The sequence below is a fragment of the Polypterus senegalus genome, chromosome 8 (assembly GCF_016835505.1).
Source record: "Polypterus senegalus isolate Bchr_013 chromosome 8, ASM1683550v1, whole genome shotgun sequence".
NCBI classification, from domain to species: Eukaryota; Metazoa; Chordata; class Cladistia; order Polypteriformes; family Polypteridae; genus Polypterus; species Polypterus senegalus.
The window spans coordinates 112,405,282-112,432,956 of record NC_053161.1 but is presented as its reverse complement, the minus strand read 5'-3'; the positions used below and the strand labels follow the sequence as shown (position 1 = coordinate 112,432,956).

The following is a 27,675-nucleotide window of genomic DNA, read 5'->3' as shown; positions in this document are numbered from 1 at the left end:
TGATTTTTTTTTTAAATTATATGCACTTGATGTTCAAGTAATACATTCAAAACCGTTTTTTTTTTTTTCTGTTTAGCCCTCCATAATGTTTGGGACAAATAAACATTTTATCTTGGCTTACACCTACAGTCATGGCCGAAATTATCGGCACCCCTGCAATTTTCCCAGAAAATGCACCATTTCTCCCAGAAATTTGTTGCAATTACAAATGTTTTGGTATACACGTTTATTTCCTTTATGCATTGGAACAACACAAAAAAAACAGAAAAAAAGCCAAATCTGACATCATTTCACACAAACACACCAAACTCAAAAACGGGGCTGGACAAAATTATTGGCACCCTCAACTTATTATTTGGTTGCACACCCTTTGGGGAAAAAAATGACTGAAATCAAGCGCTTCCTATAACCATCAACAAGCTTGTTACACCTCTCAACTGGAATTTCCTACCACTCTTCTTTTGCAAACTGCTCAAGGTCTCTCAGATTTGAAGGGTGCCTTCTCCCAACAGCTATTTTGAGATCTCTCCATAAGTGTTCAATCAGATTTAGATCCGGACTCATTTCTAGCCACTTCGCAACGCTCCAGCGCTTTGTCTTCAACCATTTCTGGGCGCTTTTAGAGGTATATTTGGGGTCATTGTCCTGCTGGAACACATATGACCACTGACGCAGAACCAGCTTTCTGACACTGGGCCCTACACTGCGCCACAATATCTTTTTGTAGTCTTCAGATTTCATGATGCCTTGCACACAGTCAAGGCATTCAGTGTCGAAGGCAGCAAAACATCTCCAAAACATCTTAGAACCTCCACCATGTTTGACTGTGGGTACTGTGTTCTTTTCTTCGTAGGCTTCATTCAGTTTTTCTGTAAACAGCAGAATGATGAGCTTTACCAAAAAGCTCTACCTTGGTCTCATCTGTCCACAAGACGTTCGCCCAGAAGGATTTTGGCTTCCTCAAGTACATTTTGGCAAACTCCAGTCTGCCATTTTTATGTTTCTGTGTCAGCAGTGGGGTCCTCCTGGCTCTCCTGCCATAGCATTTCATTTTGTTCAGATTTCGACGGATAGTTTGAGCTGGCACTGTTGCACCCCGAGTCTGCAGAACGGCTTGAATATGTTTTGAAGTTGATTGGGGCTGTTTATCCACCATTCGGACTATCCTTCATTGCAGTCTTTTATCAATTTTTCTCTTCCGTCCACGTCCAGGGAGATTAGCTACAGTGCCATGTGCTGTAAACTTCTTGATTATGTTGCACACAGTGGACAAAGAAACATGAAGATCTCTGAAGATGGACTTGTAGCCTTCAGATTGTTGATATTTTCCACAATTTTTGTTCTCAGGTCCTCAAACAATTCTCTGCTCGTCTTTCTGTTCTCCATTCTTAGTATGGCACACTCAGACACACAACAGAAAGGTTGAGTCAACTTTTCTCCATTTTAACTGGCTTCAGGTGTGATTGCTATATTGCCAGCACCTGTTTTTTGCCACAGGTGAGTTCAAACGAGCATCATATGTTTGAAATAAAATGATTTACTCACAATTTTGAAAAGGTGCCAATAATTTTGCCCGACCCATTTTTGGAGTTCTGTGTGACATGATGTCAGATTTGGCTTTTTTGCTCTGTTTTTTTGTGTTGTTCCAATGCACATAAAAGAAATAAACGTGTATACCAAAACATTTGTAATTGCAACAATTTTCTGGGAGTAATGGTGCATTTTCTGGGAAAATTCCAGGGGTGCCGATAATTTTGGCCATGACTGTATTCCACAGTTTAAAATAACAAATCAAATTATGCAGGGATGCAGTCAAGTACACATTGCAGACTTTAATTTTAGGGTATTTGCATGCAATCGTGGAACCACGTATAGAAAGTGTTGTAACTTCTACATGGTGTGATAGAAATGTATTCAACTACCCTTAAAGTCTGCAATGTGCACTTCAGTCATGTCAAAGATTGTGGGGGGCACTGTATTCTTTGCAATACAAAAACAAAACAAACAAAAAAAAGAATCGCACATCTTTCATCATAGTTAAATGATCTCTTTTTGAATTTTCATCATCTAAAATTAACTTATTACCCTAAGAGGACTATGTTTTAGCCTAAACAGTAGTACTCCTTGGAGGGCTTTAACAGCATCTTTTATGTACAGAGACCTACTATGTTTATATTTATATTCTTTTGATTATTATTCACTTTTATCTCTCTATTATGGATTTCAGTCTATTGTAAGATGGCAGAGTAGAAGTGAATAGGTTCCAGTACTTTTCTTGAGAGGTTTCCCTGTAAGTTTATCAATTCAAATACCAAAATTGTAACGTTTGCTCATAAAATGATCAAATATGCAATCATAATACACTGAGTGTATATATAGTCACTGTTTAATCTGTCTCCTTATAATATTTTAGGTTAACAGCAAACACAAACCCCAGGATATAAGTTAAGGAATGCCTGATGAGAGTGTTCTTTTTTTCTCAGGAAGGAACTGGAGGCCAGGGGAACTTCACCACACCCAGGAAGGACAACTGACCACAGGGATACAAGGAACACCCAATAAGGTCAAAATAATAATACAGCGTGCCAAATACCAAAAACAAACCAGACCAACCCCTTCTACTCAAAAGATCCTAGATTAAAGCAGAACCTGGAAGATGGACATACAGTTCACTTCCAGTCATAAAAAGAAGACATGCTGCCCTTTGCAGAATGTACACTATGCACAGGCTGCATACTTCACAAAGCAGTTCTTGAAAAGTAAGGATCACGTGTAAACCTTGGGTCCTCTCCAAAGACAGGGCACTGCAGAATTTAAAAAAATCACACATTTAAAGACTTATAACCATATATTTATGTAACAAACTTTTGCTTTTATGTTATACATGCATTGTTTGTGCCATGAGTTTTGTTCCTAATGGTCAGTCCGCTGCAGAGGTTAAAATATACCAATTAAAACTGTTGTGATAAAGTCTTATATTATGGAGACAAACTTGGTTGTAATTTTAGATATGTCAAAATATAAAAGCACTGTCAAATTTTTCAGAAATCCTGAGTGGATGAAGAAAGAAATGAGAAATTACAAGAAAAAATTGACTTGTAACAGAATTGAGCCAAACAACAAGTGCATTGGGCTAACGTCAGCACAAAAGTGAAGAGAGAAATGAGAACTGGCAAAAGAAAAGTAGAGAGGAATATTACACAAAAGTTAATACTGGCAATTTCTATTGGGGTTTCAACAGTTAAAAAAATTGACAAAGATGTGGAGTGTATTAATAATAGTAGGGGAAAATTAAACACATAGAAAAGGTAATAGCAAATGCTTTAAGTTGCTATTTTTCTGAAATATACACCAACTAAATAGTTAGAACTCTTCCTGGGACTACAGAGAACAATAATAAATTAATACATAATTTTGACATTATGGAAGAGACACTGTTACAATGAAAACACTGAAGCTGAATACATTCTTGGGACCAGATTGACATTTTCTCAAGAGTGCTCAAAAATACTAGCAATTAATATACATTGTCTTGTAAAAATACTGCATTGTGTGTACATTTAGTCTCCATACCACAAAAATAATGCCTGTTTTATAAATATACACAAAAAATACTGAACACAATAAAACATCATTTTTATCCAGGTTTTTAATATGACAACCACAATTTTTGACAGAACGGCAAAAAGGAAACATTACATTATGCAAAGTTATATTATACATGATGGTATTTATGTACTTTTCAGAAACTTAATTTATAAAATCAAAGTAGTTTTTATATGAGAACTTCTTCATAGTGGAGTTTATAAAGGAAGTGACATTAATACAAGGGGTGGTTAACTGTAAATTGTAAAATTCAAATGAAACAAGAACACTGTGTGATATAACATCTAATAAAGTGTCAGAAACCCCCAAACTTGAGGCCTGCAGAGAAGTAATTTTATTATTTTAAAATACACAATAAAGTTAATAATAGAATGTGTTGCATTTGAAATATCAAAAATATATTGATGGGTCTATAACAAGACAAGAATAAAATGAAATATCAAATATTTACAGTTTTACCATGTCCATTAAATAGTTTATATACACAAAGGTGTCCCTGTTTTAATATACATTTTAAAAATTTTAAAAATCATGGTTATAATAAGCTCACAAAAAAGATCATATTTAAAACATTATTCTTTTGCAGGGAAAAAGAAGTTAAAACGCTTTACTGAAACTACAGAAGGTCTATTTACATGAGCATGTTCATCTTCCAGCTTGCTTTGAAGCACTGCAAGTGTCATTTTGGCATCAGGCTCTCCTATTTGAATTTGGTAAGCAACACTGTAAAAGAAGATGGAAAATAATAAGCTGTTACTCTTCTACAGTTATGGGTTTAACAAGAGACACTAAGAAAGCTCTTGACATCTATGTGACATCCAGCAACATGTGAAAACATTTAAACTGTATGAACGGCTGCATGAATGTTTATACAGGACACTAAATAAAAATCAATTTGATCCATTGCTGAACATATAAGAAATGAGGAAAGGCAGACAGTTCATTTTCCAAATGAAGGAAAATACTAGAAGACAAAACGGTCCTTTCAGTTTGTTAACAGTAAAAGAACTGGTTAAGACATAGGAGTGAAGTGTATTAACTATTCTGTTAGTCCAACATTTTTGGTTTTTTTAACTTTGATTTAATTCAATAAAAGGTAAATATTTTCCATACAAAACTGATGTTCCATATTACCAAAGTATATATGTATATGTACACACACACATATATTTTAGGGGCCACAGGTACAGAGCTTTGAAGCTCAGCCCTGTAGGGGCCTGCCCGCCAGGGGGCGCGCCTATGCCTTTGCAGCCCTGGACCTCAGCACTTCCGCCACACTGGGGCGTGTTGGTGGAAGATTGCCAGGACACACCTGGAGCACATCTGGGTGAATATAAATGGGGCCGCCTCCCTTCAAACAATGGCTGGAGTCGGGAGAGCAGAAGGACAACGTCTTGGAGGAGGCAAGGAGGCAGCCTGAAGAGTGAGAAGGCAGTGTGTTGTGGCCAGGACTTTGGGGTTTGTAAGCACTTTAAATAAGGTACAATAAACATGTGTTGGGTGACATGAAAGTGTCTGCCTGTCTTTGTCCGGGCTGGTCACCACATGTATGTATGTATGTATGTGTGTGTGTATATATACTCAGCAAAAAAAGAAACATCCTCTGACTTTCAACTGTTTTTACTTTCAGTAAACTTAATGTGTAAATATTTGTATGAACAGTAAAAGAGTCAACACCATAAGACATAAACTAAAAATGTTTCACAATGTGTCCCTGAATGAAGGGAGGCTCAAAATCAAAAGTACCAGTCAGTATCTGGTGTGGCCACCAGCTGCTTGAAGTAGTGCAGTGCATCTCCTCCTCCTGGACTGGACCAGATTTGTCAGTTCTTGCTGTGAGATGTTACCCCACTCTTCCACCAAGGCACCTGCAAGTTCCTGGACATTTCTGGGGGGAATGGCCCTAGCCCTCACCCTGCGATCCAACAGGTCCCAGACGTGCTCAATGGGATTGAGATCCGGGCTCTTCCACTGCGAGGATGATCAGCTGTCCTTCCTGTCTCCCTGTAGCGCTGTCTTAGGCGTCTCACAGTGCGGACATGGCAATTTATTGCCCTAGCCACATCAGCAGTCCTCATGCCTCCCTGCAGCATGCCTAATGCACGTTCACGCAGATGAGCAGGGACCCTGGGCATCTTTCTTTGGGTGTTTTTCACAGTCGGTAGAAAAGTCTCTTTAGTGTCCTGCGTTTTTAGAACTGTGACCTTAAATGCCTACTTTCTGTAAGCTGTTAAGGTCTTAACGACCATTCCACAGGTGCATGTTAATTAATTGATTATGGTTAATTGAACATGCATGGAAAACATTGTTTAAACCCTTTACAATGAAGATTTGTAAAGTTATTTGGATTTTTAAAACATTATTGTTGAAATACACAGTCCTGAAAAAGGGACGTTACTTTTTTTGCTGAGTATATATACTGTATGTATATGTGTGTGTGTATTTCTTTATTTTTTCTTAATTTAACTCCTCAAATCTCATTCTCAAACCTGCTTAACCCTGTTGAGGGTCATGGGGATCTGGAGCCTATCCCAGTAGCAATGAGCACAAATATAGTAACAGGCTTGGGCTAGGCACCACTCCCTCGCATGATCCACTCACTCACATATCTACAATGTCACAGGTGCCAATTTGGAATTGCCAATTAGCCTAACCTGCTTGGGTTTGGGCAATGGGGGAAAGCTTAAAGGAAATCCTATAGAGGCACAAGAAAGAAAGTGCAAACACTGAATAAACAACATCTGGGTATGGGATTCTAAACCAGACCACGGCATCCCTGAGAGGTGGCACTGTACAAACATGCCACCCAGTTTAGCTTTATCTTTGGGAAAATCATAGTCATTATGTATACGTGTGTATATTTTATATATATAGTATATATATATATATATATACACACACACACACATACACACAGTTGTGTTTGAAAGTTTGTGAACCCTTTAGAATTTTCTGTATTTCTGCATAAATATGACCTAAAACATCATCAGATTTTCACTCAAGTCCTATAAGTAGATAAAGAGAAACCAGTGAAACATTTTGTTTATGTCAGGCATTTTATATAGCAGTATTTTATACTGGGCCTTTAGTAATTTGTTTTTGAAAAGTGTATTATATTTGATACATTAACATTTTATGTTTACATCCTAAGTCAAACATTTGCTCAAATGTTCTAAATAAAAGAACAGAAATAATTACAAGTTGAGTACTTCTCATTTTTGATTTTTTTAATTTAAATGAAAAAAAAAGGAGTGGTGATTATATAAACTATTCACTGAATACAAAGAAAATGTACTATATCGTGATATCGGGATATGAAATGAAATATCGGGATATAAGATTTTGGTCATATCGCACAGCCCTAATGTATCAAATATAAAACACTTTTCAAAAACAAATTACTAAAGGCCCAGTATAAAATACTGCTATATAAAATGCCTGACATAAACAAAATGTGAACTGTAGCAGCAATAACTCTCACAACATATATTAAATATAAAAGGATCAAAGCACTAACAACTAAACTATATAAGGCCAATAAACCCTTTAAACAAAATAAATACAAGTCTAACATTAACTGTCAAAACCAAATGTAAACATTGTACTTCAAACTGTAGCAGCAATAAGGCTTACGACAAAAATATATTAAATATATAATATTAAATATAATATTTTTAGGCTACATTGTAGTAAAATGTTAATTTGCATATCGTAGTGTGGCAAATCTCCGTTAATGAGTTACAGCTGATCGCCCGTCGCGTGGGACTGGACGGCGCTAACGTGTTGATGCCGTCCAGCCCCAAGCATGGGGCGATCCGCGGTAATTTGTTAACGGAGGTTTGCCGTGTTAATGCAGTTGTGGCGTAAACGTAATGTTCTTTATTGTAGAGTTCTGTTCTGCAGTTTGTGTTCTGTGATTTACATCCCTCTCAGTTATTTATTCTGTTGTCCCTGTTATTTCTGATGGACTGTAATAGAGTGGAAGGTAAAGGAGGTTCCGGAGGGATGGGGGCTGTGAAAAGGAGGAGTGGACGACGATCTTGTCGCCCCTAGCTAAGAGAGTTTGTTTTTGGATTGCTGTCTGTTCGGCATGGTTGTGGCCAACAGCAACCATTTTTTTGTTTGTGTTTAATAAAGAGGGAACTAACCAAGTGACCGTCTCGGATCGTCATTACGTCTGGAAGACGCTACAGTAATTTTAACAAGATTAACGCTGACAGCAAACGCTGCAGGGAAAATTATGCCTTAAGCAAATTGTTTTGGTAGCAATTAATCTTCCAAGCTTTTAACATGCTCGTTTAAATAGTACCTTTACAACTGTAATATCCTACGTGGCCTGCCTCTCAGTTGTAAACTCTCTGCATGCTCGCTCACGTGCTTTTTGCGGAGGTGTAGAAGAGGTTTGTCGTGTTGGAGTCTGTGGTAGCGATCGGTTTGCATCATAATTTGCACAGTACCGTTTTCTGGTCCGTGTCAGACTTTTCAAATCCAAACCATCTCCATACTACAGAGGTAGCCCCTCGTTTAGGAACAAGGTTCTTCTGTGTGGAGCTACCTGGTGTTGCCTCGTCTTCATCAGCCATGCTAGTGTGTCTGCATCCACGTGGTGGCCATCAAACCAATGAAAAAAACATTGCCGTAAACAGTTTATTTTGCGACACCACGAAACAAACGATAGCGTAATGTGCAGCAATAGACGTTTTCATATTGTCATCCGATATATATCGTTATATCGAACAGCCCTATAAAGCTCTATTTAGTACATAAACCAGATAACTATGGAGTATGTCAGGTTTGCAAAAACAACTATTAATGACCCTACATGACATTTTTCCTGGGAAAAAAAATGATTGATGAAAAGAATTCCATGACACGGCCATTGAGTGTTTATAGATATGTTTAGTTTGCTTGCTTGAAAATTTCCAAAGTGAAACACAACCAAATGAATTGTAAATTGAAACAGTTACAAATCATTCCCGATTCACAACAAGGCAAATGGTCCGAGTGTGAAAGCACTAAGCCTTAGTGCAAAAGCACTCTCTCTCACTCGTGTCACTCAGCTCTTCCTATGGTGTTGCCATGTGCCCTCACAAATGCAAAATAGAGGTCTCATATTTATCCCAATGGGTTATAAAACTGAGGCAACTTACAAGCTAATTGCTGCTCTGTCTCTGTACTTTTGGACCAATCCCTTGTGCCGTTTCTTCTGGGTTGGGACGCTTCACTGTTAACGTACTAGCAGCAGTTCCTCTTCCAACTAATATTCAATTTAGACAAAGAAAATAATTTATTACTGCATTTTAAACACTTTTATCGTAACACAATTTTTACCCTTAATATAAAAAATAAATTCAATTCATTTTCTCTTACATAAAAATCACATTACCACATGTTTGCCATGCATCCCAAGTTTACATATACATGTACATAATAAAACAGGCATGTTACAAAAAACATAATATCTGCTTCCATAAGAGAAAACAGAATGTGGTTTCAGTTAAGTGTCATATTCAGCTTTTTCATCCAGACAAAACTAATATATATAATTAAAATGGATTATGAAAGTTAGATGGAAATAATACATTGGTTGCTTTTAGCATCCATAAATGACAGTACACTTCTTCATATTCGTTAACCAAGCAACTAGGAATTATAAATATATTCAAATAAAATGTATATTGGCATTAGCATAAGTGTGAAGGGCACATGCACCATTGTTTTACTTACCTCACACTTGGATTGTATGGCATATGCTGAACTAACACTCAGAAATATTTTTAAATGCATTTTATTAATATCAGACAATAGGTCTCTTTCAAGGTATCTTGAACTAATTTTCAGATATCTCAAATGCATCCCATGATACATTAAAATTAGGTCCTGCTCCTTTTCAAGTGTCTGAAAAGCATTTTAAGATATCTCATACACATACTTTTAATCTCTTACCAAATATATTTCAAAATATGTTAAAATAGATTTACTTTCAGATTAAAAACATCTGTACGGGAAGTTATGTTAACAAGTTTCAAAGGGATTTTGAGAAATCTTGAAATGCAGGCAAAATATAATAAAATGCTTTGCAAATATCACATTGACACACCATTTCAATATCTAAAACACATAACTTTCAAAATCATTTCCTATTTTCAAAAAATGGATTTCTCATACATTTGAGATAAAATATTCTTCCAAAATATTACCAATTTCATTTCAAGATGTGATAATCACTTTGAGATATTTAAAGTACAATTAAAGTATCTAAGAATAGCTTCTTGCCCATTTTGAGATTTATGAAATGCATTTCAATATGTCTGGAAATTACTTCCTCATTACTATAGGATATTTCAAATATATTTTGAGAATTTTTAAATAGCTTCCTTTGGAGACATTATTAAATAGACCAAGTTTCACAGGAATGCATTTTAGATATCTTAAAATCTTAAGATTACATTTTTTTTTTTTTAAATTTGTTTCACAAGAAGTCATTGTGTAATATCTCAAAATGTATTTGAGATTTCTTGAAATACAGAGTCAGTTATTTTGAGGTTATGTAAAAATGGAATTTACATACTGTATCGTGATATGTATTACACATATCTCAAAATGCATTGTAGATAGCCGGAAAAAGTCTCTATATATTTTAATACCTCCTGAAACACATTTAAGTTGTCTGAAAACCTGAACTACATTTTAAGATATTTGAAATTTATTTTGAGATTTCACTAAATTTTAATTAGATTGCCAGTGTGTTCTACTGCTAATTTGGCTTCTCAATGAAGATTATGAGCTTCTTTTTGGGTCCAAATCATTTGTTGTACAGAGCATGAGCAGGAGAACACAATATAGCATGAACATCTAACATGTGAATTAGGAAGTGTTTTTAAATGCAAGCAGTAAATAAACAAAATTTTATCAAAAACTTCATACAACTTTATCAAGATGTTTAACATGCTTCAAGAGATATATGGTTATGAAAGCCTCAGACCTAGCTGAGAATGTGTTCTAGAGGAGTGGGCACTTATCTATATGTGCACTTCTTCCTTTTAAAAAGACTTCATATGCTTTCTAGTAGCAAACTTTGGACATTGGCTGTTGAATTATGAAGATTATGAATTCTGTAAAATTTTCATTTATGAACTGGAGCACAATATTATTTCTCATGCCATATGAGCTAAGAAAAAGAAGTGCAACTTCAGGTAAATAGTATCTTGTTTAAAGCACTACACATTTTCATTTGTTATGCATTCGCTAACAAATACCTTCCAATATTAATGTTAATCATCTCAATTTACATTTTGGGAAATTCTGCACAAAGAAAAGTTTACCCTTAATTCTACATGCATAAGGTTACATTCTATAGTTTTCATCTGCTGTAGCATTCTATGATTTGTCACACTCTGCGACCATTTCCTTAAAAACTACCATTGTTATATCAACCATGCACAAACTGCTTAATGTAAAATTCTAGATATATGTTTTAAAGAAGTGAGCAAAGTATACTTTTCCTAGCTGCCAACTTTGGACTTTTGCTGCTTTCAAAATGATTAATATATTTAATTATCAAACGGTGCTTAAATCATGTTTAATGTTTCAGTGTTTTACAAAGTTACTAAACTTAATGTTTACCTTCAGCAAACCAGCTTTCACAATCTAATGGCAAACATTGACCTCACATGTTTGTTTTTTTTAAGAACTTCCTCCTTCTGTAATCTGGTGAAACACTATGTGACTGCCTTTTAAGAATGATATCACAAATCTTATTTATAATGAAAAGGCAAATATCTGTTTGGGAAACAATTCTGAACACGCATATGGACATCCAAGATTCACACCTACTGTCACTTGAAATCTTTGTTGTGTAGTATGTCAAATTTAATTTATTTCTGAGGATACCTCATAAGACTTATCTATTTACATAATACTCAAGTATGGAAAAGCCCATTCTCTTCAGTTTACTACAGAGTCAACACTGCAAGAAATGCATATAAAATAACTAGAAAAAAACAACATGAAGTGGATTTGTTTTGCTTTATTTACCAAAAAAAAATCTTTCAATGAGGTAAACAAAATTCACTTCACAAGATTTCTTAAAATATGCCAAATAATGTTAAACAAATATCTTGATAAGTCAAACAATCATAACAATTACTAAAACAAGACTTAATGGCTTGATATAAAAACTTTCACTTGCTTAGATTTAATTTTTTTGTACTGAATAAAGTCTTTTAGACAAACCCTGCCATCTACATACATTTTATCATTCTTTTTTCTCTCTCCCTCTCTCAAATGTACACAAACACCATATTCACTCAATGTGTTTTAAATTATTTAAACATGTCTGATATATTAATTCTACATCAGTGCTTACCTGGCTGCAATATCACACTTTCAGTTTGTTGTGATCCTCGTTGTGAGTAAAGCAAAATGCTGTTGCCACTGCCATAGCCTAAAAGTAAATACATGGAAAACCAGTAAACATTTAAACACTTTTGCACTCACACAATTTCCCAAATTTATGGTAGCCTGAATGCTTAAAAATTTATGAAAATATGAGGAACTCCTATCTTAGTATTTCATGTCAGGATTGGCAGCAATGTAATGAAGACTTCATATCGTGGTAAAACCTAAGGTATATTTTACTGTGTAAAAAGCAACATATAGTCAAACATTGAGAATAGAAGATAACTAAATTAGTGTGCAAGTCAAAACTCTGTTGTCCACAAAAATTACTTGGTCTTGTTAAATAAAAAAAAACAAAACATTGCCTCATTTCTATTATGTGACTCTATGAATCAATATACTAGAAATGAAAAAATATTATTGTATGTGCGAAGTTCTTGCAAAGCTTCTGATGTGAAATTCAACCAAGTTGAATTTACTTTTATTACAGAGGAGTAAGCAGGTCATTATTTTCAGCTTCTACCAAACCTTGCATTGATGCAAGGAATATAAAAGTGCTACTGGTGTAATTTTGCTTAAATGAAAATTTAAACCTCAGAGAAACAGGACAGTAAAATCCCCATGTCCAGAATGCATCTAGATATAAAATTGTGCAAAGTCTGCTCAGACAATGCCATGTTTGTAAATGCACCCACACCTGAATTTCTAATATATGGACTTGATTACTGGACTGCAAGTGTTACGAGGAGGAACATTTAATAACAGTGCAGGAACTTTGGTCAATCTGATCACTGTACTATATATTGGGTTTTCTTTTTAGTTTATTAACAACTTTTTACATACAAAATAAAAAATTAGTTTTAATAAGGATTGAACAGCTTGCTTTACTAGCATATAAAAATTTTACACCAGTAACAATACTGCACTTGCATGGAATCTATGTTTTCTAACAGAGAGATGACTAGCTGAAAAATTCAGAAATGAAACAAGTGAAATCAAAAACTACATGTGGCAAGTAGTTCTTTGGAGGAACTGCAACACATATGATTAAAATCTGCCTATTAATGGAATGTCACTGTACATCTACTTTCTGATTTTGCTGGTTTTCCAGTAAAGGTCCCATAGCTTGTTTCAGTCATTACTTAATGGTATCGTGCAAGTGGCCATCATTATTAGCTTTTTTATATGCAGACCTTCTCAGGTTGATTACAAACTACCTCACAATCTTCGCCAAATTGCACTTTTAGTTTATGCATTACTGCTTCCTTGCCAGTGGGGTCAACATCGTAAGTAGGTAGAAAAAGATGCCTTTTCATGTTATTACAGGCTAAACAATGTGCATTATTCATTGGTATTCTTATGGTTGATCAACAAGTCTGAATAGTTCCAGCTACCTTTAATACATTTTCTGCTTCAGTTAAAGGATAAGCAAGACCCTTTTTTTCCCCAAGTTATAGAAAGTCTTAACTTTACTATAGAACAGTGTTAAGCAGAAAAGACATTTATACCATGTTTGTGAAGAAATAACTTTGACTTGAAAAAACAGAAAACTTATACTTTAAGGAAAAGTTTCACAGAGACAAATGTGATTCTTGCGATAAGAATACAAGTCTGAAGAGTACACATTAACAAATTTGTAGTCAATACTGGTGAAATCCAACAGTGAAAGAATAGATTATTAATCTGAATAGTCCATACCCTTGGGGTTACATCGTAAAAACTTGCAACCTTCTGTCCTTGCACTTTAAATGTTTGGAGTTGCAAGGTCCCATTCCTACTTATATATTAATCAGATACTTAAATTTAGTATGAAAAGAATGGGAAACCGCAAAAGAAATTAAACAATAGACTTAAAGCTGAAAGAAAATAAAAGGCTAAAATTGCTGTTGTCCATTCAAGTGCTTATTTGTACAGGGTAACTGCAGTCTCCCAGCACTAGACATATAATGCATATGCCTGAAGACAATGAGAGATTTTGCTTAAAAGTGGGTGGGAACAACTGGACAGTTCAGTGAGCGTCACAGTTCTACACAAATCCAATACCTTGCAAAGGCTACATTCAAAGTAGGGGCGGTGAATGGCAAAGAGCAGTGGTACTCTTGTTAACCTGTCCCAATAGACAGTAAGCTTTTGACTTTAATTTGAAAAATTGTAGAGGGTAAATAATATATCATCACTAGCAAAATACCCGTGCTTCGGAGCGGCAAAATACTGCCTCAATATTTTTATTAAGAAAAAAAGTAAACATTTTTAAACTGAGGGAAAATATATGAAAAATTATTTGCTAAGGATCTCTTTGTATACCACGTCAGTTTGGCCCTCTGGTTGTAATATGACAAAGCTGTGTGCTGAGCTTACTCTTGAGCATGCAACATACAGTTGGCTATGTGAAAAGCAATCCTGCCTCAAATCAATGCCAACCTTTTGTAGTGTTTGTCCCTGAGACTTATTAATTGTCATTGCGAAGCAGAGCCTTACTGGAAATTGAATGCGTTTGAATTGAAATGGGAGATTAGATGGTATAACGGGAATGCGAGGAATAAAAACTGTGTCACCTGAGGCACTGCCAGTAAAAATAGTTGCCTCAAATAGGTTGTTTTGTAGAGATGTGACCTGAAGTCTCGTGCCGTTACAAAGTTTCAGTGGCTGTAAGTTTCTCAGTAACATTATTGGTGCCCCAACCTTCAAAATGAGATTATGCTCAGGAGTGCCTGGAGGATTTAGAGTGCTGAGAAACTCTATCGGATAATGTACCGTGTCTTCTACTTCTACAACTGAATCAACAGATTGATATGTTTTTGGTTGTGAAGGTAGTTCTTGAAGTAAAATGTGGTTTATAGTCGTAGTCATATCATTTTTTGGTGTGAGGATAGCTCTCTCTCTTAACCATGACGCGTCATTTTGGTGAAGATTTCGTAGATCGGGGTAAACATTTTGAAGAAGGCTTTGTAAGGTATTGACGATGAGACAGAGATTTGTAGGAATATTTATTTTACGATTTTCTTGTATGAAGGTGCCATCACCTATACTCATCAGAAGAGTAGAGAACTCCTCGGCTTTTTTTTCGCCTTTTTTGTCAAATGAACTCTCATGTTTATTTTTAAAGTAACAACAGTGATTTGTGTCCATAGGTATGAAGATTTCAGAGATGCTTTAACTTCATCAGCGCGTGTTCCTCTGGGCACGACTGGTAGGGTTTGGCGGAAGTCTCCAGCTAGCAACACTGTCAAGCCTCCCATAAGTTTGTTGGTGTTTCGGATGTCTTGGAGGGTCCTGTCTAAAGCCTCAATACCTGCTCTGTGTGCTATAATGCATTCATCCCTGACAATAAGCTGACAATGTCGCAGCACTTGCTTATGTTACTCTGCTTTGATATGTTACACATGGGGGATTCAGTATGGTTGAGGTTTAGAGGAAGCTTGAAAGCTGAATGAGCAGTTCTGCCACCCTCTAGAAGAGTTGCAGCAATGGCCAGAAGAAACCACAGCTATGGCAATGTTACGTTTTGCTCGGATTTTTGCAAGGAGAAGGTTTATTAAGAACGTCTTACCATTTCCTCCTGGAGCATCAAGGAAAAATACAGTGCCAGTGGCTGACGCAACACTGCTCATGATTTGCTCATAAAATGACTTTTGGTCACTATTTAGCAACCGCTCGTTATTTGTGACTATATTGGTCAATTGCGAGGTGTTGTAAGATGTCTCTTTCAAGTACTCTGGATTTGACGTAAGTTGTGCCAGTTCTGTTAAAGGTGAAGGCAAACCGTAATGATGAAAAGATTGACCTCCAATAGCAATTACGTAGTTTTCAAGCAACTGTAGACACTTGTTACAGATCAAATTTAACCACTGCTGGACTTCTATTCGTATATGATCTCTTTCAGTCTGTCTCCTAACATCTTCTGCTATGGTGTCTTTATGTTTTTCCCATAGGTTTAAGGGGTTTTCCATTTGGCAGAACACCAACATGACAGCAAACAGTTCACAGATCTTTTGAGGGGAGCGAGATAGAGCAGCTTCCTGTAGAGTCTCGTCCCAGTTGATATGGTCATGTAATAAACCAAGTGCCCTGCAGGCTGACTTATAGGTTGGATGTAGGACACCATCAACTGTTCTGAGAGATTTGAAAGATGACCTGTGATTTTGTTGAGCAGCAGTCAAAGATGGTAGCATTCAGAGTTATTCGGGTGTACAGTGTAGACCCATCCCAGTACATTAGATAGATAGATATCCCTTTTCACTCCTGAATGTCCTGGTACAGGGTTGCCCTGTTTCATTCGACGAAACATGTTGTTTGCCGACACATAATATGATGGAATTTCATTTTAATGAAGTTATTTTGCAAAATCATCGTGTTTGCAAAGGTCAACGAACGCTAAAAGGGTCATTTGTGGTGGATTGTGTACTTTATCGGCAACATTGCCTTCTGTGAAATAAATTCTTTGTCCGTTCTCAAGATGCACAGCAAGATGAGCGACCGGAGGGAAACGTTCGTGAATGGGAAAACAGAAAATGCGCCAGGCTGCTTCAGAGCTACTAATGTAACGACCAGCTTCGTATCTGGATACTTCGTCATTTTGATTTTGTATTGTAAATACTGCCTGGTCACTTCCCTTGTTAACATACTTGCAGATGTATTTGATCGATTTTACTGAATTGCAAAATTCGACACTGAGGGTACTGATGGTAACCATCTTCTCCGGTTTGAGTTTCTGAGATGAACGGGCGCGGGTACTTCTTAGTGCACGATTCTGTTGATCATGCAGGGTGAGTTGATATTATGAGGTCCACATGGGCCGTGAATCATGGTGGATTTTACTATTTTGTGTAGGGCAGGGTCAGTATGTGGATCAGGAATTTCGGAACAGATGACTTGATCGATGAGAGCTGGTTTAATCCTATCCTTTAGCCACAATAGAATGTGTGCATGGGGAATACCTCGCTTTTGCCACTCTATGGTGTACATGTAGCAATTTCTTCAGCCGAAAATGTTACTCTTCGTGAGCAAGTCTATCATTTTGCGAATCTTGAGATGAAATACACGACTGATAAGGTCGTGGCGATCGTGAGGTTTTTGACGTGGAAGGAGAATTTCACTGATGTCAGAACATTTAGGATTGCAAGTAAATGTGATGAATAAGTCAGGGCGGCCATAATGACGTATGTATGTCATTGCGTCTTGTGTACGTTCGTGCATATAGCGAGGTCCTCCAGTGAAGGAATATCACAGCCTGACCAAGTTCTATTAAATCAGTGTCGTTTTTGTCAATAGCATCTTTTAAGTGAACGTAATTTTCAGCTCGTAGTTTTTTCTGATTTAGTCTGATATAATTTATAATTGAATAATTTAATTCAATTTTTGCGTACGTATCAACTAAAAACTGATTTAATAAAGTTCGGAAGAAAAGGATAGTATTATCATAAAGATGTCTGATCATAAGCCGGTATGAATAGAAGTTTGCTGCAGAGACGGTTTTGTTCATAGGGAACTTACTGGAAGCATGAACCTGAGGTATAGACACAGAATAGCTGTCTTCACCATAGCAGAACATGAGAGGATATTGAAGTGCATCATAGGATCTGTGGGTTTCTTTAATGCGTTGCAGTTTATTGTCTCTGGTTTTCAAGACAATATCTCTATTGTTGAACGTTTGCCCAACGATGACAACACCAACTTGATGAACTGGGCGGCATGGTGGCGCAGTGGGTAGCGCTGCTGCCTCGCAGTTAGGAGACCCGGGTTCGCTTCCCGGGTCCTCCCTGCGTGGAGTTTGCATGTTCTCCCCGTGTCTGCGTGGGTTTCCTCCAGTTTCCTCCCACAGTCCAAAGACATTCAGGTTAGTTGGATTGGTGATTCTAAAATTGGCCCTAGTGTGTGCTTGGTGTTTGTGTGTGTCCTGCGGTGGGTTGGCACCCTGCCCAGGACTGGTTCCTGCCTTGTGCCCTGTGTTGGCTGGGATTGGCTCCAGCAGACCCCCGTGACTCTGTAGTTAGGATTCAGCGGGTTGGAAAATGGATGGATGGAATGGGTTTATTAAATCTGCCTTTGTGTGCATGTAATGGTTTTTTGTCTGCATGAATGACAACTTTGAAGTCTTTGTCATCATCTGAAGTACTGTCCATTGTGGAGTGGGAGTCCTGGATGTAAGTGTTACAGTCATGGAGCATTTTTTGTAATTGCTTAACTAAGGGTATGTTAAGTCCAGAAAAATTAGCACAGCGGATTTGTGCTTCCTTTTCATCGTCCCCGATGAAATAAATTTGCAAAAATTTGCGTTCCTCATTCGGCATAGGTAAAAGACTGCCAATCGAGTGATACACTTGTCCCTGAACTTTAAATGAAGGCATAAAATTTCCCTCAACGATTTGGTTAGCACCAAATTACGTCATTTGAAATGCGCTGTTGTACTTTCGAATGTTGTTCAAGAAATGCTCACTTTGAGGATGTTTGCCATTTAACAGGCCCTCAAGAAGGTCAGGAAGCTTACGTAAAGGAGGGAGAGAGACTTTACCACCATTACAGCATAAACCAGGTGACTCGCATTTCCACTTCTGAGCTTGACAATAGTCACAGTGAACATCCATGGATCCAATGTGTACTGTTTTGTCAGACTCATAATGTATGTGTGGGTCGTACGCAAATCCACAATTGGCTTTTTTGAGCCAAACCTGTTGTTTTCGTATGAGCCGCTTTTCATTTTTGGGGTTGTATCTAGAAACAGAAGCTCTATTAACTTGTGGATTTGCCTCTGTATATTTAGAGACAGCGTCTCTATGAACTTGTGGATTCGCTTGCGAGTATTTAGCGATAGCGTCTCTACGAACTTGTGGATGTGCTTGCGAGTATTTAGCGACAGCGTCTCTATGAACTTGTGGATTTGCTTCTGAGTATTTAGCCACGGCGTGTTTATTAACTTTTTCTTTCTGTGAGTATTTGGCGGCAGCTGCACGAAGTTGCTTCTGTCTAGCTGTATCAGAAAATCTACCACAACGTCTGATACGCCTCCTTTTTACTGTGTTCTCACAGCTTAGATTGCTGCTATCATAATCGGTTCGAGCTGGATTTGTGTTGAACTAACATTCGGTATGTGTCAATCGATGTAAGCATACAACCGGCTTCATTAATAACTTCGCATCCAGCTTTTGAGAGTTGAAATATTCATAAACATCAAAGTGTCCACTACTTAAATTGTCACCTGTGAATCTAAGATGTTTAAGAGGCATTGACGGTTCTCCAAAGGTGTAAAATATTTGGCTATTTCGGTACACTTGAAAGCGACAACCAAACAATTCAGCGGCAGCCATCAACTCACGCAGAACCATAGGTGAAGAGCTTAAGCATTTCAGTCTTATAGTGCCCCTGTGTACTATAATTATCTCCTGTACCATCATCAGTCCACACTTTGAACCTGTCCCAGTCATTTAATACATAAGACACAATGTCCCTGCGGATATCAAAAGTGAGCCTGATATGTCCGTGCAATATGTAACACAGAGAATGGAAAACACAGGCGCCATGTCTGGGCATGGACACCACTCGGTAAGTGATAGGTCTTTGATTGATGGTGATCACCTCGATAGACATGTTAATAGGGGTACAATTGTAAGAATAAAGGGAATGGGTACTTGATCAGTAAACAAAGTATAAAATACCTACACAATAATGATAACAATCGTAATAAACGAGCAATAAAACAACGGAGAACCGGTGGATTAAATAAAAAGGCTGCTTCCTTGGCGAAGCAAGGAAAAACGACGGCCTTATATGGCGTTTGTTTATAAAACAGCGGAGAAGCTGTGTAAAGGCTGCTTCACAAAAAAACAGCGGAGCGCCTTATATGGGCAGGCAGTCAGCCAAAGAAGGGACTCAATAAATTACTATAATCGTAATAAAGGAAGAAAAAAACAGCGGAGAACCCGTGGATTAAATAAAGGAAATGGGTACCTGAACAGTAAACTAAGTCTAAAATAGCTACACAATAACTATAACAATAGTAACAAATGAACAATAAAACAGTAGAGAACCGCGAAGCAAGGAGAAAAGACGGCCTTATATGGTGTTCGTTTATAACACAGCGAAGAAGCTGTGTAAAGGCTGCTTCACAAAAAAAACAGCTGAGCGCCTTATATGGGCAGGTAGTCAGGCAAAGAAAGGGAATCAAATAACTATAATCGTAATAAACGAAGAAAACAACAGCAGAGAACCCGCGGATTAAATAAAGGAAATGGGTATCTGAACAGTAAACTAAGTGTAAAATAGCTACACAATAACTAGTACCATAAATTTACACCAGCTGTTACAGACTTTTTTTTTTCTATAATAGTAACTGTAAGAGCAGCTCACTTCTCAAAATGGACACACCCACAATTGAACCTTACCCTAACCAGATTTCTTTTTCTTAGATTATATTTTCGAATAAGAGTGCTTATTTTGTTAAACTTGTACCTTTTGTGAAAGTGCTTATTTGATATTTGGACTTCAGTCTTCACACATTATACACTTCATGTCAACATTTTGTCAATTATTACTAAAATATGAAAAACATTTCTTTATCAACAATTCCTGTCTCGCGTTTCCTGTTATCCTACATTTACCCAGATCGTTGTAGACACGGAACACACATGAAATGTATGCATTCCAAATAACAATATATTATTTACCCTGTACCAGTGCATGCTCCCCAACCTGACCTGATACTACTCCAGGCACCTTACACCCAGATATAGAGACTTCAGCTGGGAGAATGTCAGCTGCATCAATGGAGGATGGGATAGAAGACTGCTTGCTACCTGTGCTAATTGACACATTTGCAAAACAAATACACTGATGAAGAGGTACGAAGGAATTTAAGGTGGCCTGGGCATTACGACTTTTTTCGTAGGCTTCAGGGATTCTACTGTTAAGCGATTAATTTGGCCTTAATTCACCACAAACCTTGTTCGTGAATCACATCTGGCCCTGTCAGAAAAGGGAAACTAAAGCTTAATTTATTTATTTTGCTGCCATTTTGACTGTTGCATCACCTGTGCAGAGACATCAACATTCTGCTGACCCCAACAACATTCTGTCATTCTTTAACTCAAATGAAATTACCATTAGTTTTATTGAATCAGCACACATTTCTTCAAAATTGTTCAAAGAACTGTTTACAGTGCTGCCTGCACTCCGTAAAGAGCGCTATACAAAAATAAGTTTTTTATTGTATTGAATTGTATTGTACAAGTATGTATTAAAACAACTGCAAATATTTTCTGGTATGGCATGTTTGGTAATTAAAAAGTAATTTTAACAGACTTTAATGCAGGTGGATGCTATGTAGTTTCATATGTTGTTCTGCAGGATTGTGCCATATCATCAGGCACATTTACTGCTACAGGTGTACTGAGTAACAGAATTAACATCTCCTTTAGCTATATATTATAAACATGTGTAACAGCATATATTTAGTACAACAGCATATTCTACAGTTTATCTTTTTTGCAAATGTAAGCTGCCAAGTCGTTGAAACTCACATTGACTATGACTGTACTGGTTTACTGTAACTGTAAGCAACAGATACCACAAATAGCTGGTGACAATGAGTCATTCACTTTTACCACTAACTCAGTGAGTGATATGTTTGTATTGCAAAGTATAATCTAGTTTTACAAAACCATTTTGCCCTTGCAACAGGTTATGTTTATTTTAAACAAATGTAATGTATTTTCTGCACACATAGCACACAACTGTTGTTTAGGAGGATTTTTAGCCATAGAAGGTTTATCCATTGTAACTACAGGCTGCTGTCAGTCGAATATGGTTAACTAACGAGAGCACCACTGATTTTTGCAATTTAAAATCACAATTCTTCATTTGAGTTCCACCTTCTTGAGGCTTTGGATTGCTTTAGAAATGTCACATCAGTGAACATGCTCAATTGTTCCCACCCTTATTTAAGCCAAATTCACTCACAGTTCTCTTCGAACGTACAGTATCTATTATACGTCTGGCTATGCAAGGCTAGCCAAGGACGAGAATAAGCAACATGATGCTATGAGAAACTATTTGCCCAGTAAATTTGTAGCATTACTGCATATTTTAAAGTGGATTTCATTAGATATTTGAGGGCTGTGGTACTATACCATATAAAAGAGCTACTAAGGAGGGAGAATTAACTCAAAATGTATGTTTTCTTTCATTTCTGAAGTGTATAGAGTAATCTAAACTTCAGATGTGAGTGACTGCCTCCAGTAGTCAATCCTAGTTAAATTCTGTATGTAACTAAACTTACTTCACTACTGGAGGGAATTAAGCTTAAATAATTTGGTAAATCAACCACCAGCTGGCCTAGCCTAAAATAAATCAGATAATCTTTGGCTCTTATTATAGTGACAATCTCACCACACATTACGTAAAATTCCAAATAAATTTCTGAAAACTGCTGGAAAAAAGATGTTGATGCCCATTAGTCTGGATGAAGTAACAAAGCTATTTCTAAGACAGCTTCACAAAGTCATAGTCACAGTAATGTGAAAATGGAGAAAGGTTAGACTGGTATTCAATCTTCCTAGAGGTAAAAGTCCTGGGAAAAATGTCAACAGAAACATTTGGTGATCCCTAGGCCATATACGCCTTGACTAAGCTTCATGACTTCATTATTTAAAAATATTCTGGTGAAAAATAGTAAACAGCAGAATTCGAGAATGCAGATGTTGATCATGCAATGTTGATCATCCAGTAAAATGAAAATTACATTCTCACACTGCAAATGACAACAAGACAAAGAGAGATATTTATGTTAGAAAGCTAGCTTTTACTAGTCTTGAAGCATCAAAGGTAGATCCAACACTATAAAAAAAAATCTGCGAGGCCTGGAAAATATTTTCTAACTGCAGTCCAACTTAATACACAATACATTTTCTGAGCAAATCAATGGAAACCATTGATTACATCTTGCCTGAAGAAGGGGCCCGAGTTGCCTCGAAAGCTTGCATATTGTAATATTTTTAGTTAGCCAATAAAAGGTGTCATTTTGCTTGTCTTCTCATTACATCCATAATGGCTAACATGGTACAACACCCTACTATTAATGGAAACTATTAAAAGGTTCAGCATAAATTTTGGCCATATTTTGGTTTCTATGTAGCTGGCTGTAGTGCACATAATCTTGCCAAATCCTATGATGCCACCTTGTGGTTTAGTGAAGACAAATATTGGCTTAAAGTTTTAGTCAACAACCACTTCAAATAATAATAAAGACAATTACCCTGTTGCAACACACTAGTCCTGGTCTGGTTGTCAGTGTGTGAGTATGTCATAAAGCTGTTTCCATTAGATACCACCTGTATGCCTTTTCAGGTTTAAAAAAAAAAAGACAAAAAATTGGGTTAAAAATGTGCTCACTAAAAATCAAGTGTACCACATAAGATGAAATGGGCTATAAAAGGTGTCGTTTTCAGTTAAGAATGAATCAGGGATTGAGTTGGAAAAGATAGGAACTAGAAGCCAAACCATGAGCGACTTTCATATGCAACTCACCATAATAGGTAAAAGATTAAAATCAAAATATTTTAATTCTGTTCACAAACAGAAAAACCTTGTCATTATTTCTGGTTCTAATCAAGGAAGCTAGCTATTTATTTATTCACTGGCCACAATAACTCTGCACTAAACTGCAACTTACAGAGATTGATTCTCTATAATTTTCATATCATAAGAGCAGATTTTGGGTATAGCACAAAGAAATGTAATTGCATCAAGCTATGCATTGCCAGACAGCATCGTGACCAAAAATTATACTGCAAGTATGTTTAATGTAACCCAGATGAATAACTGACTAGTGATACACATTAATTGTTAATAAAACCTAGTGTCAAAAAGTGTACTTACAGTACTTGAAAAATAAAGGAAACAAGACTCTACAACCCACATTTCTATATTAAAAAATCAGCAGGTCATTTTACCATTTCCTGCAAAATGGTATAAAGTATATTTAATGTAATCACCATATTTGCTTTGTAAGATTTTTTTTCTTTCCATCATATTTATAAGCTAACCCTGTCAAACTGGTTGGACTTGCCACTTTCAAACTCGCAAAGTGAAAAGAGCCATCTGTAATGAACTAAAATTATGTAAACCATTCAACTTTATCTTTCCACTTGCTTCCTGGTCCAAGCTAAAGTGCATATACTATTGCTACAGTCTATCTGATACCTCAGTCTATAATTTCTCAGAATAACAGAATTAAATTTTGCTTGGAAATGAAGTCTTTAGGCTTTACTTTTGGGATTCTTTCTTCACTTAAGGCTCATGGCCACCTCCACATCTCTCAACAGCAAAGACTACAGAGCTCCTATAACACCCACTAATTTTAGTAACTATCACATTTCTTCTGCTTTTAACAGACAAATCTTTCATAAGAAGGTCACTGACAAATTTTGTTGAGTCTTATTTTTATGTAGTTATTTTGAAAACAAGGGTTTCAAATGTAAGCAATTTGAACTGATTGGGTAGGCCCTATGATCAATCAGGCTCATAAGTGGCGATGTTTCTGATAATTTATTAGCACCATTAGAAGATACAGTATACAGAAATTTCACTACTGGTGTGTGGGGTGTGTCTTGCTCCGATAGGTAAAAAGAAATGGAGCTTTTTCTATTTCTGAGGACCTACAAATCCCAGATTCTCAATAGAAGCAATACAATTTATCCAGGAAACTTTTTTTCTGGTTGAACAATGACTCTATCAGATGGGATGCCAGTGTCACATCATTATGCAGACAATATTTTAACAACTTATTATTTGCAAAGAACATAAACAGCAAATGATTCCAACTTGTCTCAGGTTACACAAGAACTCATCAAAATGGAAACACGTGTGAGAAATATAACCTACACATACAAAGTTGTATTAATAAATGCACCATATGACTCCAATAAAAATAATGAAAACATGTCCACTAATAACAAATGACTCTTCTTATTTGCTTTTAATCTTTGCAGTAAGATTTTTTTAACAAAAGAAGAGAATAAAACTTAATGTCTTCTTTACTCTGTTTTCTCGATTTCTTCTTTAAAATTATTAAGCTTCAAGGCTTTTTTCCCCCCAAGGTCAGAAACAAACATTATTTATATTGCAAACGCACCTTCATGGTGTAAAACAGGGTGCGAATCTCCATGTTGAAATGTCAACCCACCAACAACTTGATTTTCACCAGTTCCCATGCCTGTACCTGGAGCAGTAATAGAAAGACAGAACAAAATTAAAAAAACTAATCACAAGCATACTCCTTAGCACTACTGTACCTTTCAAAAGTATAAGTGTCAAAAACTATAAGAAGGTGATCAAAATGTTGAACCCATTTAGGGAAAAACCACTGAAACCAAGCAAATTCTGTTTATCAACAGTAATACACTTAATGTAATGTTCAAACAGCTATTTAATTGCAAATCAAATAAAATGTTTTGTCTTGCTTATGCAACCACTTCTCTATAACTGACCTGAGGTCTTTAACACTGAGAATCAGGTGGTAGTCAAATGAGGCAGGGACAAGGTCTGGTGAATAGGTGTGTATTATCTATAATGAAAATGCTCTTTAATTCTTTGATTTCCACAATTCAAAAAACAGCCTCCGGCTGTATAAAGAGAAACGATCTTTTGAAATTGTGATATAATAAATTGGTGAGTGTACATTTTAAACTTTGACTTCTGTTGGTTTATAAAGCATGATCTGCTTACATTCTCCTGTCTTGTGCATCTTCAGATTACTGCACAGTAGTTTCTTAATCGCTTCAGTAATATGAAACCTGCTTTCAAAAAAGGAGTTAGTGTGAAAAGTATTCTCACTGGGCCAGACATGATCCTTGAATAAGAAAATATACCTTAAAACAACCTGTTAAAAAGTTTGAAGTGAATAGAAACAAAACCCTGCACTGGAAAAGCTACGCCCACAGAGCTTCTAAAACATCCACCCCCCAATCGCTCCAGTTCACATATTTTAAACCACCACCAAGGATTCATAGAGAGAGAAAAAGAAACAGGAAAAAAAGACTTGATGGCAAGAACAAACAAAAAGCTAAATTTGCTATTATCAATTCAGGATAAGTAGTACAAGGTAACTGAAACTAAATGATTAATTTGTTCATTTTGATGAGAATAGCAACAGATGTGATAGCTACTTGCCTGTATAAGTTTGAGATGTGCTTCTGTCTGTTATGATATCTTTCTCTAATTTTGACCATCACACTACTATATGTCATAACAGCGAACAGAGTCTAGATAAGCATTGTAGTTTACATACTATGTGTTAAAACACTGCAGCTATTTTTTGCAATGCAGCATGTTTGTATTTTCAATTAGACAGCAATGTTAACTTACTTTAGTTATTAGTTTAGTCAGGGTGAGAAACGTCATTCACTTTCAATGCATATTTTGCAATGTCCACGAACATTGCTGCCGATTTTTACAAACATACATTAACTCATCCATCCATCCATCCATTTTCCAACCCGCTGAATCCAAACACAGGGTCACGGGGGTCTGCTGGAGCCAATCCCAGCCAACACAAGGCACAAGGCAGGAACAAATCCCGGTCAGGGTGCCAACCCACTGCAGGACACATACAAACACACCCACACACCAAGCACACACTAGGGCCAATTTAGAATCGCCAATCCACCTAACCTGAATGTCTTTGGACTGTGGGAGGAAACTGGAGCGCCTGGAGGAAACCCACACAGACACGGGGAAAACATGCAAACTCCACGCAGGGAGGACCCGGGAAGCGATCCCAGGTCTCCTAACTGCGAGGCAGCAGCGCTACCACTGCACCACCGTGCCGCCCATACATTAACTCCTACACTATTATTGTAACACTGACCAAAAGACAGCAACATATCAAACAAGTTTCATATCTTCAAATGCCTATGCATAATCTGAGTGTAAAAAAAGGATTTTCCCTTAAAACATATAATGTTTATTTTAAGATGTGCAATGTGCTCTGTGCACACGCAACACACACTGACTTTTTAGCAGTAAACTTTATTGTAACCAGACGCTTGCTGCTTGTCAGATCAAGTTAACAAGATCACCACTGCTCTTTGCAGTTTAAAATCTTCACCCTACGTTGAGGAGTTGGGATTAGTTTAGAAATGTGACACTCAGTGAGTGGTCTAATTCTTTCCACCCAGTTTTAAGCACAATTCACTCATGATTGTTTCCATATACAGTAATCCCTCCTCGATCACAGGGGTTGCTTTCCAGAACCCCCCGCGATAGGTGAAAATCCGCGAAGTAGAAACTATATGTTTGTATGGTTATTTTTATATATTTTAAGCTCTTAGAAACTCTCCCACACCGTTTATAAATATTCTCCACAGTTATACAGTAAACCCTCGTTTATAGCGGTTGATCCGCTCCAGACAGATACATGAATTTCCAAGAAGTAGGATTCTTTATTTATAAATCTAATATTTTCACAGTTAGAGCATTGAAAACCTGTTTACGACCTTCTAAATACGTTTTTTAACATTATTAGAGCCCTCTAGACATGAAATAACACCCTTTAGTCAAAAGTTTAAACTGTGCTCCATGACAAGACAGAGATGACAGTTCTTTCTCACAATTAAAAGACTGCAAACATATCTTCCTCTTCAAGGTGCGCGTCAGGAGCAGAGAATGTCAGAGAAAGAG

General features: G+C 36.7%; 1 protein-coding gene across 2 annotated transcripts in view; it reads right to left on the bottom strand.

The window, feature by feature from the left end:
- Positions 1 to 3,631: 3,631 nt before the first annotated feature.
- The window catches only part of cry1b (cryptochrome circadian regulator 1b), a 92,633-nt gene continuing 68,589 nt past the window's right edge, over positions 3,632 to 27,675 (bottom strand). The window contains exons 11-15 of one of the 2 annotated variants that reach the window (XM_039761621.1): positions 25,130 to 25,216; positions 23,252 to 23,335; positions 11,975 to 12,052; positions 8,757 to 8,863; positions 3,632 to 4,329 (exon numbers count right to left, since the gene is read on the bottom strand). In XM_039761621.1, coding sequence (XP_039617555.1) covers positions 8,760 to 8,863; positions 11,975 to 12,052; positions 23,252 to 23,335; positions 25,130 to 25,216 — 353 coding nt within the window. In that variant the 3' untranslated portion in view covers positions 3,632 to 4,329; positions 8,757 to 8,759. The remainder of the gene's footprint in view (positions 4,330 to 8,756; positions 8,864 to 11,974; positions 12,053 to 23,251; positions 23,336 to 25,129; positions 25,217 to 27,675) is intronic. The other variant, XM_039761622.1, reaches the window with a different exon arrangement.